Consider the following 16,858-nt stretch of genomic DNA (forward strand, 5'->3'; position numbering starts at 1 on the left):
TTTTTTATTTTTTCAAAACATATAGATATAGATTTTTATGATCAACAGAAAATATTACAAATATAGATATTTTGCATAGCACGTTATAGATATCATGTGTTATATATTTTGTATGATTCCTCACATAAACTATTATTTGTATTAAATGTGAGTAGAATTTTATTTATAAAATTATATTTATGTTTTCAAAAATCAGTTATCATATTTCCTTTTCAAAAAAATAAATCGGATCATGATTATTATAGATATGATTTGTTATCGTATCTATTTATAAAAATAGAAAACGTTTTCTACCTTGTCTCGCATATATCTAATATATACTTTTAATGTTGGTAAATTACAACATAAAATTTTAAAACATGCATAAAATATATATTAATATTGAAATAAAAAAATAAAAAATCGAACACGTACGATCCCGTACAACACACGGGCTCTACAACTAGTTAGTAATATATTATAAGAAGGTGTTGATGGATTGAAAGCCCTAAATCCCCAAATTGAAGAAGTCGTTCATGAACGAAGTCGCCCCATATTTAGACCTCACTCACGATAAAGGTGGAAACAACTGAATGCAAAAGCTATACTCATGCTATATCCACATCAATTCCAGAGGCGGCAACGTGCGAGTGAAGATGTGGATTCGAGTTAGAGTCCCGACTTGAGCATAAACTTTTTTTCCTATAAAATGATGGTGTCAATTTTGGACGAAATGGCACAAGAAAGAAGAAAAAAAAATTATTTGAAAATTGGATCAATCGATATCCTATTCTATTATTAACTAAATCAACATTGACTGCAACATACATCGATAAGGAGGCCAGCAAACAACAGTTGAACAAAACAGCACCCGGGTACAATTGAGGCTTTCCTAGAAGGCTCATATTACGTATGGAAGATTTAACTCCTCGTTAGAGTAATAGAGGTTCGACTCGGAATGATCTATTTAGTAAATCACTTGACAAATAACAATATTTACTATGTCAAACGCAAGCTTCAAGATTGGGCCTCTGTACGCCCCAGGCTGAACCTTGAACATTCAAGCAAGTGGCATTCGCGGCCCCCTTGAGACCTTTATAGGACAAGTTGATGTCTGCGAGGTTGATGTTCTTGCACGGGTAAAGACTGCTGCACTGCAGGTTCACCGCAGCTTGCGACTGGGAAGTTCCCCGGATGTGCTTGAACCAAACATCTTGAATTTGAACCGAAGAAGCTTTCTGTATTAACCGTTTCATAATTGCATCAGAAAGATATGGTTTAATTGATCTCATGAAAGCAGTAATCAATTGAAAATGAAGACTGATGTAAGTACGTACCGACTTATCGCAATTACCGCTCGGACAATATTGCTGTTCGATTAAAATGGGGTTGCGGACATTGTTCATGATAACATCCTCAAAGATGATATCGTGAACTTTCGACTTAAGTGATGGAGCCCATGTCTTGATCCGCAGCCCGTTATCCGTTCCATCGAACCTGGAGTTCCTAACTGTAATCCCGCTCACGTCATAAGGGTGAGACTTCCCAAGGCTCCCGATGCTGATCCCATGCCCAGGCCCGCATTTGACCCGGAGCACCTCGACTTTCTTACTCCCAGGGCCAAGTGATATGCAGTCATCGCCGGTAGCAATGGTCGAGTTCTGGATTTTGATGTTTTCCGACAGGGCAACATGGATCCCATCAGTGTTGGGGCTCTCCGCCGGGGCAATAATTCGGAGCCGCTCGATTCTGATGTTGTCGCATTCGAATATGTTGATGTGGAAGTTTTTGCTGTCCAAGGACGTTATCCGGCGGATAAGTGAGTTCGTAACAAAATCGAACCGAATCGACTGTAAACAATAACACAACCTTAATTAATGACTGCCAGAAATCTAATCCAGATTTTTCACTGAACCATCAAAGCACGTGGATGGAACGAGTTAAAATAAAAGGTTCGTTGAATGAGAATTAGATATTTTCTCTACTAGAGTTATATGTATAACGAGATTACTTACAACGGGAAGAGATTTGCAATTGGATTCTTCATGCAATCGTTGTGGGGCCAAGCAGTGTGTCCTTGACCATCGAAGGTGCCACCGCCTGTGATAGACAATCGATCGATGTACCGAAAGGTGAACCAATGGTCCAGACCAACAGGACCAGCATGCGCTTTAATGTTTCCCTTGACCTTGAAATCAATTGGCCCTTTGCACGGGCCCTTGTATACGTTGGACCATACGAGAAATGTTCCCATAGGGACCAATATCCGGCTACGCCCGTTGTATTGACAAGCGCTTCTAAATGCATCTGAAAATGCCTGTAAGTCGAAATTAATATCAACATGAGTCAAAAAGATTAATAAACATGAGATCACCTTAAAATGATTGCTAAGGTATATCAAGCAATACAAAGTACAGGGAAACATAGTACTCCCTCTTACATCCTCAAATAATAGTAAATGCAGAGTACATGTAAGTCGAGGGAATACGAAAGAGATGAGTTCGTTCGCCAATCCTATAAGTATGTTGTATCATTTACCTTGGTATTATCGGTCTTTCCGTTTCCAACCGCACCGAACATCTCTACATTAAACACCTTGCGGGCTTGAACACCCCAGACGAGCACGAGGAAGAATACAATGGGGCAAAACTTGCAAGACAACGCTCTCGAAGCCATTTCTTCTGTTTCGCGTTTCTTATGTTCTTCCCCTCTTGTTCGAGCTACGAGGATACTATATACCTGACTCAAGTGCACTCTTATGTTGTCTTCCTCTTTACAAAAATCTACACAGAATGGAATATATATAAATTGGCCCGATATTTTTTTTCTTTTTCCTATATTTAGCACCTAGGAATTCTTGCCCTCTAAAGTATTATGACATATAATGCAAGAAATCTTCTAGATAACTTGCAAAATTTCAGTACTTTAGGCATGTAAATTAGCAATTAATTAATGACGTCAAGTTTATTCAACACCCCAAATAAGAAGACTGAACTCTTTCCTGAATTTGTCTCTTCAATTCGGATCCGTACAACTTCTTATTTGACCAAAACAATCAATTATTATATGATATAGGTAATGAGAGCTTCTATGTCGTCCCCATTATAATTTTTTTTTTTGCATTTATTATTTAGCTAGCCGAGAACTTAGCATTTTTACGTTTTTTTTTAGTAACTTCAATTAGGAATCAGCAATTTTTAGCCGCTCAACGACAAGCTATATTGATAAATTTCTCAGTGTATTTTCTATTTTGTAATATATTTCTACCTAGCTATAATTTCGGTGAATCTTAGAGCCCGTTTACTTTTGGAGAATTTTTCAATTTAACAGGAAAATTTTCTAAAAATGGAAAATTGCAAAATATATGTTTAATATTATTGAATTGAATTAACTTTTCTAAGAAATTTTTCTTCTCGATTATTTCAAATTGTATGTAGATTAGAGAAGCTCTTTTTTTTTTTCGATTACAAGAGAGGTACATGGACCAAGTGCATTAAAATAGAAATCCTAAATATCTAATAAAGGGGCATGGGTAGTTCCACTGGTTATCGAACCTGTGACTTTTTGATCACCAGGCAAGATGTGCGCGATTGTGCTATACCCTCTCTTGATGATAATCTCTTTTTTTAGTTCTTCAGTATTCCATTTGTCTATTATTTCATTTTCTAAATTATAATTAATAGCTTTCCTTTTCTATTGACCTTTTTTTCATTTATAAATTTATTTCATTTAATATCTTCTTTCTATGGTAATTACTCCAACTATTCTCATATTAGAAAATTTTCTAAGTTAGCATTAGCAAACATATTTTTACATTTTTTGTGGAGAAATAAATTTAGAAAAGGGGAAGAAAAATAGAGAAGAAAAGTGAAAATCAATCAATTGTCTAAAAGTAAATAGGGCCTAAAGGATTCTGTAGAAGAATAAGAAATTATGTCGCCCAAGACAAAATAAGGAATAATGTAATTCAGCGATTTTTTTTGGGGATAATGGCTACCTTATAAGTACATTCATTTGCATTTGTATTTAATTGTTCATGATTGCCTTTTGAACAACACAGTAAAAGGATTCTTGTTGTTCTTACTGTCTTCATCAGGTTTTTGACATGTACTTCCAAGATTTCATGTTGTGTCTTTGGTGGTAAGGTTTATGAAGGAGCAGAACATTCTTGTAAATTAACAAATAAATCTATTGGAAGCATCTCGTAGTCAATATCAATTAGTTAATTCCAAGCATAGATTAATCTCATCCAATAGACTGAACACACACGTACACCTTGTGTTTTTACTGAAAATTAAATAATTAATGAATGTTATATATGATATATCTTGATCATGATCATGATGTTAAACACTTATAATGGACCTGACTTGCTAATAGAAATAGCAGATGAACTAGGGAAAATAATCTCCCTAGTCATCTGTGTTCGACCGGATTTAACCATTATATCATTTTTTTATAAATTTATTTTATATTTTATACTTTAAGCATATATATCTTAGCCCTGTCCTTAATCTCAATGGACGTGCCAATTATACCCTGATATATAATTTACTTTGAGGAACGTCAGTAATCCTAGCAATATTGATTTTAACTTTATTTGGAGAAAATAGAAAGAACATATACTTCGGAAGAAAAGCCTAAAATTGCAAGTCTTGAAATTTTCATCTTGGTAAAAGAATTACATATATATATATATATCCCCAATATATATATATATTTAAAAAATTCTAAGAATAATTGCGTTGACTATAAATGTAAAGAAGGTAACTTATTCATCATTTTGCAATAAAACAAAATTAACAAATATTAGGAAGAAGGATTAGTAAGCTGTACTTACCAAAAATATCTATCACCAATTCCGCATTTAGCAATTAATTAATTATATATGTACCATAGAATCTTGATATGAATGGAATTTCTCGGCCTTAAAATTTTAATTGATTATATATAGATTATTCTATTTTTATAGGACATTATTTTATATTTATACTAATGTTCAATCCCGTGTGTTGCACAGATTTGTGTTCATATATTTATATTTTGTACAAATAATAATTATCATAGTTTAAAATATTAATTTACTTATTATTATAATTATAATTATAATTATTATTTAAAATAAAAGTTCTCAACAATCAATTTTCAAAAGTAATTTTCAATAGAGTTATATGAATACTTTTGAATAGTTCAATTATAATTTTATAATCAACATTCTTATTATGTCTTATAAATTTATTTAATTTCTTTCACAATTTTAGTTTGTATTATATATAATTATATTATTTTAAATATTTTTATTCTGTTATATTATTTTCAAATTTATGGAATCTTTCTACTGAATTAAAGATTGTTATTATTCAATATCATATCGTTTTTTGTTCAATTTATATAATCTTTCTTCATGGGTAAGATTGTTATTGTTCTATATAATGAGACACAATATAATTTTTTATGGGTATATTATTTTTTATATATAATTTTTATATTTTTTTTATTGTTTTAGAATTTATTAAAAGGTAATCATTTTTATGATTCATGATTCTATTTTTAACATGTTAAATTTTATTTTTCAATACACTCGTACATATATATATATATATAGTTTTTATGATAAATTATATATATGCTTCATTAATTTTCATAATACTATCAAAATTTTTATATCGATTTCTATAAACTCTCAATTTTTTATAATGTTGCGTTAAGTTAATTGTTTATATATATTTATCACTTATATATAATTATGAAATTACAATAATTTTTTTCACTTTATTGTATTTAGTAAGAGGTTTAGGTACATTTAATTGCATTTACTAAATATTTTTAATTATTAATTATTAATTTTTTTCCTTTTTTAAATTCCTTTTAATTATCACATAGTGAGTAGGTGATTTAGATACATTAATTGCATTTATTAAATTTTTTAAATTATTACCTTAGTTTTTAATTTTATGTTTTCATTTTTGTTTAAATTTTCTCTTAAGCATTTATTATGCCCCTAATCTCATTTATTATGCACCCAAGTAAATTTTAGTTAAAAATAGATAGATTTTTTATATTTTTATATAATTTATATATCAGAGAAGAGAACTGGAGAGAGACTCAGTTTTTTAGTGAGAGAAATTTCTTGAATACCAAATTAATTAGTCAAATTTTTCTACAGTGCGAAATTGCCTTTTTATGGTCATTTCATGGTCAGGTGACATGACTTAGGCCGGGGAGAGCCTCTTGTCCAATTGGGCCGGGCCTAAACTTTTATCTATCTAGGTCGATCCTAAGCCCGTCTAAATTACAAGAGACTCAAACTCATGACCATACTTATTGTTAATGGGAATAAGTACCGAATCACTTCAACCAACCCACAGAAGTTCGGAATAGACAATGTGTTGTCTATGTTAAAAAGGCACATACAAGGCATGTGATCCTCTCTTAATATATTAAGCCTATCTTTTAGAGATAGTGTGCTCAAGTGGTACAATCATAAGATAAAGAGTTAATTGTCTAAAAGCACACAAACTTTACACATTTTATCAATTCTAGTACGAACTCTTTTTCTTGACCTAAAAATACACAAACTATCAATTTGATATCAATGTTAGCACAACTTCCATTTTTTTTTTATCAATGGACATCAACGATAACCACCGCCCACCATATCCTGGTTGCCCATGACGGCAAAGGTCTCTGGTGACCCCAATTAGGGGGATGGTGGCTGCCGATGAAACTTTTATCACCTAGCCCCTTCATTCTTTTCTAGATTTTACTTTTTCTTTTTTCAAATTCGGGCAATGACGGCCTCATCGAGGCCCACCATTGTCTCTATAAGACCGCTAGTGACCTCGGCTACCTCAATCGAATGGTGTGGCTATAGATTCTCGTTTAAATTAACGAAATAGTTGAGGCGTGTTAAAATTGATATCAAATTGATAGTTCATGCATTTTTAGGTCAAGTAAAAAAGTTCGTACTAGAATTGATAAAATGTGAAAAGTTTGGTTTTTCTAGGCAATTAACCCTTAGATAAACTAAAACTCTTATTTATATATTGCAAGGAGAATAAACCCACTGTCCCCTTTTTTTCTTTTAGCACTTCTATCCATTTTTGACCCATTATTTTCTCATTTTTAATATTTTCCTACAACGTTTTATTTTTTCTGTTATTATCCCTTATTTTGATTTCTTTTCACATCCTTCAAGAGAATTTTTAAATTAACATATAGCTATATATATATATTAACCAAAACTAGTCACACCTTGCAAAAATGGAGCCAAGTATCGTTTTGATACTGCAAGCATATTTATTTTTAATAAAATCAAGCCGCGCAAGTTTTGTTTATATAAAAATAGTGGCGAGCGAAAGAAAAATGCGGGTGTCACTGATGTGTTAGTATATTTTTCGATTTTATGTCTTAGATTTTAATCGAACTCATCAATTCTTTCTTCTATTTTTTTTTAGCAAAAATTTTATGATTAAATCCATATATATATATATATATAGATATGTACTTTTAAAACGATATAGAATTAATAAATATATAAGATCTCAACTAAACGTAGAAAATTGTAAATAATATTATAAAATGGGTTAATTTTATTAATTTTATAATAAATTAAAGCATTCATATATCGTAAACTAATAATTTCGAACTAAAATTTTCTTTAGAAGTTATATTTGCATTTTATATAACAATATATGTGGTTAACAAAAAAATTATAGTTTAGTATTTTAATTCAAGAAATAACAATATACATATAAATAACATACTTATACTAACAATATATTTAGGACTAGAATAATGGTTGTAAGATTTTAATAGCACTACTATATTATCAATCTGGGCTGGCTCAAGTAATTTGATACATATCTTAATCTATTCCATGAATAAGTTCTTAAAATAGACAAACATTTCATATATTCTTAGATTTTGGGTAAACTGGGGGATATACTCTGATATATTAACATACTATAGAATATATGAATATATTGAATTGTGATCAAATACTCAAAAAACAAGTAAAAATTTTCATTTCTAATTATCCGCCTATATATTACTCTCATTATGCACATAAGGAAGGAGCTCAGTATGGTTGAGTAGCCTGTTTGGAACCCGCAACAACGTGCAGGTGCTGAAACCTAGTTTTAAAATTATGATTGACCAAATAAATCACGGGCAAAATTATCTACCGAAAAAGAAAATCATGGGCAAACTTTGTTTTTTTTCGGTGGTTAAATCATGGGCAAACATAGAAAAGGCATTAATTTTATTTTTATTCAATTGCTAATGTCAAACCAGAGACACCAATAAAACACGTGCATCGTAACTGTCATTTAGTAATTGACTAAGTCTACATCAATTGCTGCAAAATCCATCCAACTTAAGGAGGCAAAGCTGCCAACAATAGAACAAGACAACACCGACGGTTAGAGCTTTCGCAGGAGGCTCACTCAAAGCACCAAATATGTCATGTTATACTACGGGTCGATCACAAGATACAAAATAGTTACTATTAGATGCAAGCTCCAAGATCAGGCTTCTGTAAACCCCAGGCAGAAGCTTGAACGTTTAAGCAAGTGGTGTTCGCGGGACCTTTGTAGGACAAGTTGATGTCCGCGAGTTTGATGTTCTTGCAGGGGTACAACCTGCTGCACCTGAGGTTCACCGCAGCTTGCGACTTCGAAGTACCCCTAATGCGCCGGAACATCACATCTTGGATCTGAACTGAAGAAGCTTTCTGCATAAACAAAATAGTACATTAATTAAAAAGATATAATCTTTTTTTTTTCTTTTGGTTACTTAGTCGATAAATTGAAGCAGCAAAACTAATTGAAAATTTTCACATACCGAGTTGTCGCAATTTCCGCCTGGACAATATTGTTGGTCAATGAAAATGGGGTTGTAGACATTATTCATGATGACATCCTCAAAGGTAATATCGTGCACTTTCGACTTAAGCGATGTAGCCCATGTCTTGATCCTCAACCCATTATCCGTGCCATCCAGCACGCAGTTCCTAACTTTAATCCCGCTCACATCCAACTCATTTTGATACTTCCCAAGGCTCCCAATGCTGATCCCGTGCCCAGGTCCACATGTGACACCGAGCACTTCAATGTTCTTGCTCCCCGGGCCAAGTGAGATGCAATCGTCCCCGGTGGCAATGATGGAGTCGGAGATCCTGATGTGTTCTGAGTAACCGAGGTGGACACCGTCGGTGTTGGGGCTCTCCGCTGGGGCAATAATGTGGAGCCGCTCCATTCTGAGGTTGGTGCATCCCATTATGTTCATGTGGAAGTTCTTGCTATTCAAGGACGTAATTCCACGGACGACTGAGTTGGTCACAAAATCGAGTCGAAGCGACTGTTCATAGAAACACACAATATATGATCAGAATTCTCATTTAAAATCAATGTTCATGAAATAAGAAATGGGAGATCTTAAATAATAAAGAGAAAGAATAAAAAAAATGCATGAAATAAATAATTGCAATTACCACAATTAGTAATATGTAAAATAATTTTAATGTTCGTTCAGAAAACAGTATATATATAGATATAGATTGGATTTAATCTTATTATCTTATATGCTATAATTTAAGAGATTTCATTTTATAATCGCTGCCGTTTTTCCTAAGCTAAGTTTTATTATATTATACTATATTTTATATATACACAAAAACTATTAAAATCTCTTATTTTTAAGGAAAATATTAAACAAAAATCACAACTTAACACCAATTCTTACAAAAGTATCCTCCATTATCAATTTTTAGAAGTCAGCATATTTTATAAGAGATGAAAAATCGAGAATTTTTTTTAAAAGAAATATGCTTTGAGTTTCCGCAAAGAATTTTTTTTTTTTTTATAATTACCACAGGAAGAGATTGGCAATTGGAATTCCTGGAGCAATCGTTGTAGTGCCAAGCAGTTTCGCCTCGGCCGTCAAGGATGCCACCACCGTAAATCATCAGCCTATCGATATATCGAAAGGAGATCCAATGGTCCATGCCAACCGCACCCGCTGGTGCCCTCATGATCCCCCGAAGCTGGAAATCAATTGGCCCTCTGCATGGGCCTTTGAACACGACAGGCCCGACCAGGAATGTGCCCTTAGGGACCAATAATATGCTATACCCATTGAACTGGCAAGCTCTGGTAAATGCATACAAAAATGCCTGCAAATAATACAAAAAATTTATATGTATGATATTGTTAATTGCTTTAAGTTATAAATATGATAAATATGCGTCTCTTCACCAAGATGAGTTTTTTTTTTTTGGCTAACCCGGAGTGTCCGAAATTAGTCCAACTAATCCCCTGAGACTCTGTGAACCCTCGGCGGCGCACGGAACAGGCAATCAAGTTAAAGGTGCTCCGGTGGCTCCAAGGGATTTCGAACCCGAGATCGGGTGAATACTTAAGCTCTTCCTTGCCACTAGGCCAAACTCCTTGGAGTTTCTTCACTAAGATGAGTTGATTTAAGCAATTCAACGCTTATTTTTCTTATACAAAGTCTTAAGTTTGAGTCTTGTGAATTGAAAATTCACAATTGGAAATGTTTTATCACTTAGTGAAACGACCATAATCAAATCACATTAAATTTGCAAATACCAGAATGCAAAAAAAATAAAAAATAAAAAAAATCTCTTATGCTCAAATTGATTCTCTAATTATTAATGTTGAAAAAAAAAGTGGATATATGATTTCAAGATGCAGGAATAAGTTCTACCAATAATACGAACGAAGCCGAGAGATCAGGAAATGCCCCACTTTAAGATTGTGTTCGGTACAATAGAGTTAGACTGGAATATCTCGGGAGAATTGCCATCGGCGCGCAGCAATTCCGTCAATGGTACCAAACACGGCATTCACGCAAACACGACATGCAGGGAAGACTTACACCGAGTTGTAGTGCCCTAGAACAAATTGAGTCATTTGACAACAATGTTGTTGCTTATATTGTATTGTTGACCTTTGAGCTATCGGTTCGTCCATTTCCAACTGCACCAAACGCTTCTACGTTGAACCGTTTGGTGGGTATGTAGGCTCGGACATCATTAACGAGGAGGAGGAGGAAGATTACGACAATGCAAGACTTGCAAGACAGCGACCGCAAGTCCATTTCCGTCGTACTCCTCTCTACTCTGCAAGTCTTCCGCACTGTCCTCGATCGCCCCTAAAGAATACTGACTCAACTGCCTTCTTATAGCACCTCCACTCGACACATATGGAATTACAATAAATTGACTTTAACTTTTTTGCCGAGTTTAGCTGCAAGTAGATTTTGTTTTAAAAGTTGACCAGACAAGGTGGGAACCTCTCTGTATAGCTTGCAAATTTTTGTACTTTAGGCAGACGACCTAGCAGTGAATGGAAGTGCAGACGACCTAGCAGTGAATGGAAGTGCATTAAATTATATTTAATTTTTCTTTTTGGGAAGCTCATTTTTCCAAAATTGGAATAAATCCCTTTCCATTGATGTCTCAATTTGGGTCACAAACAAAATTTATCCAGTCCAGGGCAGAACCGGTTTAGGGTATCATAGTCGACTGGAAATATAACATAGTTGACTGCACTTTGCTTCAGTCGACTATATTTATTTTATAGCCGATTATGTTATCCTGAACATGTTCCGCCCTGGACCAGATAAGCTCCCCTTAGACAAAATATCTGTTTGACCATAGTAAAGTAAACAAGTAACAGTAAATCATGATTTGATTAGATTTATCCTTACTTGATCCTGTTTTCCATTTATTGACCGAGAGCTTAATACTTGTATACATTTAATTAACTAGCTCTTTTTGCCACCACAAAAAAAATGATATAGAAAAATAGATTTCATTTAAATATAAATAAATTCTTGAATTAAACATCATATCTTAAAACCAATAGTAATGTCATCCAATTAATGAAAATTTCAAAAAAGAAGTCTTCGATATATGTATTTGCAACAATTATCTTTTTCTCAAAATTTGGTCTTTTCTACATTTTATTTCTCCACATACTTTTTTCTTTAACATGATTTTTCATATGTTGAGTTACCTTGCTAGTTCTTACAATAATCAGTTACAAAAGGCAAAATCTTAACCAAAAAAAGAAAAAAATTGGAAAACTATTTAAACTATTCGATGTATGCGAGGAAAGATGCTAGAAGTTCCAAGTATATCTGCCAATTATTGAATCTATAATCATTTAAGTGATTAAATATAATTCGCTCTATATAACTTTATAATCATAAATATATTATAGAAAGAATTAATTATGAAGTTTATTCATGGAATGATTATAATTACCTAAAATATATATAAAAAATATTATGTTGGTTCCAATTATTAAAAGAGTTGATATGTATGGTTGTGCATCAAAGAAATTAAAAATATATATATCAATAGATTCTCTTTCAAGTATATACGTAGTATATAAAACTCAATATAAGAAACTTATTTTCATCTTACGTGAATGTATGTCGAAAAGAATATTTTATATACGAAAAAAAGAGTTTGATTTTAAAGTAGCTCTCATGGATCATTTCTTCGTGCTTACCCGCTTTTCTGATCTTCTCTTTGCTAGTGGTCTTCCGTCTTCATGATCTCGACTATGTAAAATACTATAAAAAAGTGACACGATAAAATCTAAAAAAAAGTAAATACAGGAAAACAACTGTGAATTGGTTCAAGTTATACACTTATTTTCCTTAAGCAAAGTCATGAGTTCGAGTATTATGAATGGAGAAAATTCACATTGGGAGAGTTTTACCCATTAATAAATCGATCTAGCTGGAAAGATTAATTGGGATCTATGGGGCATCCAGATACGAGGATACATGCAAAAACAAAACTAAATACAAAGCAGATTGATGCAGAAAAAGTACACACGACTTACATGAACAATCATCTGATCAACACGGATAGATTTGGTCACTCATGTGTCGAACAAAGATGCTCCTTAAGAGCTAAAAAATGAGTTTGCCCTATGTATCAAATATAAGAAAAAAATTTGAACAGTATTTCAAGGAAAATTTTATAGATCAAACTTTTCTTTCATGAATAATCTCCCGTCAAACACATAATGGAAATGTACACCTTTAGAGCTAGAAAATGATTAGCTCTGTGTATCAAATGCAAGAAGAAAATTGATATGAATCAATGCAGTGACATGCTATTTATTTATTTTTTGCATAAACTTTAATGCGATAAATTCAAACCTGGGATAGAATAATAAATATCAAATATATGTCAAAAGTTCTTCAACAATAAGGAATTCATGTAATATATACATCATTGTAATTATCAATATAATTTCTAAGAAAATTAATATAAAATTTGAATCGTTTTATCAAATCGTTAGTTTTATTTGATAAAAAAATAATGCTTTTAGAGCTTGCTAAAACTTTTAAACTTCACTATTTGCTTTTTTTTATTATAACTAATATTTTGTATATCAATTTTTATAAATATAAATACTTTTAGATAAAATGACCCAATCATTTGAATGAGAAATTTACTTAATTAAGCTTTTATAAGATTAGCTATAATTCTTAAAATTTTCTAATTTATTTTAAGTTTATATAATTATAAATAATTTTTTTTAATATGAATATGTTTATTATTAATGAAATGACAATAAATGATAAAAAAAATTAAATTATTCTTTAATATTTATACTAGTATCCTAATCCCTGTGTTGCACGTTTTTGTTTTTTCATAGTAATTATTTTATAATTTTTAAAGATAAATGTACATTTTAAAAATGACCTCTACTTTAGTGTATTACCTACTATCATGATTGATTCAACTGGACAAGGCATTACCGGGAAAGGAAGCTATTTCAATTGGAGTGACACAAGAGTGAAGGGAAGAGTTTTTTCAATTGCATCGGAAGTTTTAATTTCCATTATTCTTTCCCTAATATATATATATATATATATATATAAAGTTGTATCCCATATAATAAATAGAGTTAGACATGTAAATATTTATTGATAAAGGGATAGAAATGTCAATATCTATACAGTAAATAGGATTAGAAAGTTAAATGATTACTGATATATGGCTAAAAGGGTCAATATCTAAATAATATTTACCTCTATATTAAATTTAAATTAAATTAAATTTAAAAATAAAAAAAAAATTAGAAAAAAGCTTTTCTTGAATTAATTTATCTAAATATTTTTGCCCTCAATCTGGAATTAGAAAATAAAATTTACTTGAAATAATTAATTTGTATAAGTATTTTTCCCCTCAATTTGGAAAATTTTATTTTTAAAAAAATAATTTTTAAGAAATAGGTTAATGTACAATCTATAAACGAACTAAAATTTATAGCTATGAATTTCAATGTATTATTAGATTATTGCAATACAAATCCCCAATGATTTTAAATATATGTTGAAAATTTTATTGTAGCAAATAAAACTTATATTATATATAACAAATTAATTATTTATGTGCTTAAAATGACGGTATAATTATATGTACTTTGGATCATGCATAATTTATGAAAACTGCTTTATTCAAAATGAAACTATAATTAATTTTGAAAAACATATGCAACGTGGGTTGGTCCAAGCGATTCGATACTTATTTCATTTAAGTAAGGTTTGGATTTCGAGTCTCACTAATGGAGAAAATTCATGCTATGAGAGTTTTATCCCCTCAACTGGATTAGTTGAGGCCCAATTGGATTTTCAGATACCATGGTTCACATAAAAAATATTTTGAAAAACATAAAATTCTCCACTGGAAAAAAAGAAGAAAAAAAGATGATGATCTTACATCTAAAGGCAAAAAGTCCAACATATCTCCATAGAAAAATTATCTGTGCAACGCAAGGGTAGAAAAGACTATTGCTTGAATAATCATGGCATTGTAACTCCGGTCACTATATCCTAATAATGGGGTGAATACGGCTACTCAAAGGGTAGCTGGAAACACAAGAAGGGATTTCATATGTCAGAGAGCTCCCATATGCTGCGAGTTGTGATCAATCTTTGCTCGAGTGTGTCCATCACCGGGGTCGCCGTTGTCCTCTGTTTATAAGTGACTTTTGGCGTCTGTATACGTGATTAAATTCCACGTTACCAGTTTGGAGGACTTGATCAAAAGCTTCAAAGAGGTGATAACACCATAACCTGATCGGTCCTTACACTATCACAACATACCGTTCGCCGTGTTTTTCAAGCAGATTGTGGAGCAGAAATAGATCGAAGTTCGCGCATTGCCGGCACACGAATGTTTATACGCATGCAGTGAGAAGATTTGTTTGCAAAACATCAAAGATACGATCCAATGGAAACATATTATAATTATATATGAAAAAGGTGTTAAATTAATACAAGAAATATGTTAATTTATTGCAAAAAGGCTGAATGGAAAGATTTTGTTTTTTTTTAAGTCACGGCCAAAAGTAAAAGGGAGGAAGAAAATTAGAGGAAAATTGATTGAAAAAGGTGATCATCAGGATTTCTTTCGGCTTTTATATTTCTTGCCTTGGTGCGTATGACTAGGGATAATTGGCTATATACATTTCCTTTTGCTTTCTCCTTTTTTCATTCTCATTTTTCTTAATTTTATTATCATTCGTTTCCTTCTACTTTAATTCACCGGCGATTCCTTGACACTGACGGTTGCGGCGATTCTCATATATTTTTTAACTTGAAAAAACTGATTAGATGATGATAAATTGAATTTCTCCATTAGTATGCTTAACAAGTTTAATACCCAAGTTTCTGAGAAATATCTATTTGTTTAACCATTTAAAATATATTAAGAATTAATAGATAATTGATCTATTATGAGAAGATAAGCTAGTTAATCAAATTGCCTCTACCCCTATCCCATAGGTACAACCTTGGAATCAATAGAGAACTTCTTCTCTATCCATATGAATCGATATTATTTCATTCCAATTCCTTCCCGATACCTCCCAAGGAAAATCCCGACCGTTATCTATACGTACTCTGTAGTCTTATAACATATATAATGAGGGTCAGTCATGTCAAATTTTTAACATGATCACGACACTCTGCTCTAAAAGACTAATGTTATTAGATGACATTCACAATTTACTGTTTATTTGTCCAGAAATCTAATATAAATTTTATAACAATTAGTAATCAATTGTTTTCATCTTCCTTATAAGCAGTACAAAATTATTTACCAAAAAAAATACAAACTTCCCTGTTGGAACATGGCATAATTCTTCTGTACGTAATCCATTGTAAATACTAACGACGTATATAAAGTAGAAACAAAACAAATATATTTTTAATTTTTTTATATTATCCATTAAAGGAAAAGAAGACGAAGCAAAAACTAAAAATATAATAAGCAAAAAAAGCTGCCAAAAAATTCAGCAACATTAGCGGCGATCGATCGGCCGGGAAAAGATGGAAAGCAAGCAATTAAAGTACGGATTCCTTTTTCTTCTTATTCTTTTTTTTTCCTCTCTCTTTTTTATCTGATTATTATAAAAATCTACATATCTTTTTACCTTTTTCTTTTTTTAATTAATTCAAATTATCAACATGGTTTTTTTTTGCCAATAATTATCAATATTGATTTATTCAAACGATTCGACGCTTACTCTCTTAAATAAGGTCTTGGGTTCAACTTTTGTAAATGAAGAAAATTCATAATTGGAATAAATTTTATCTCACAGGCCAGCCCAGCTCGAATTGGATAGTTTATTGGGCTTTCACATATCAGGTGTATATGAAAAAAAATAATTCAAATTTTCTGCTTTCGAAATGGAAAAACCTGGAAAAATGGAAAAAAAAAGGTGTTTTATCTAGTAATGAGATCATAAGGTGAATTAGGAATATACAATGCTTCAACTTCCATGCAAAGAATCCCATCCCCAATAAGCCGAAAAGGGCAAGG

General features: G+C 31.8%; 2 protein-coding genes across 2 annotated transcripts; both read right to left on the bottom strand.

Moving 5' to 3' along the window:
- Positions 1 to 983: 983 nt before the first annotated feature.
- On the bottom strand, positions 984 to 2,655 carry LOC116188724 (exopolygalacturonase-like). Its single transcript, XM_031518208.1, is given in 5 exon segments — positions 984 to 1,213; positions 1,313 to 1,829; positions 1,995 to 2,017; positions 2,020 to 2,296; positions 2,518 to 2,655. Coding segments are annotated over 5 exon segments (1,185 nt in total).
- Positions 2,656 to 8,488: 5,833 nt separating this feature from the next.
- LOC116188725 (exopolygalacturonase-like) lies at positions 8,489 to 11,100 on the bottom strand. Its single transcript, XM_031518212.1, has 4 exons — positions 10,951 to 11,100; positions 9,851 to 10,153; positions 8,820 to 9,339; positions 8,489 to 8,709 (listed from the first exon to the last, which is right to left on the bottom strand). The coding sequence occupies exons 1-4, from the start codon at positions 11,098 to 11,100 to the stop codon at positions 8,489 to 8,491; spliced, it is 1,194 nt and encodes a 397-aa protein (XP_031374072.1).
- Between the last annotated feature and the right edge of the window lie 5,758 nt (positions 11,101 to 16,858).

This window comes from Punica granatum, chromosome 8 (genome assembly GCF_007655135.1).
Source record: "Punica granatum isolate Tunisia-2019 chromosome 8, ASM765513v2, whole genome shotgun sequence".
Taxonomy (NCBI): Eukaryota; Viridiplantae; Streptophyta; class Magnoliopsida; order Myrtales; family Lythraceae; genus Punica; species Punica granatum.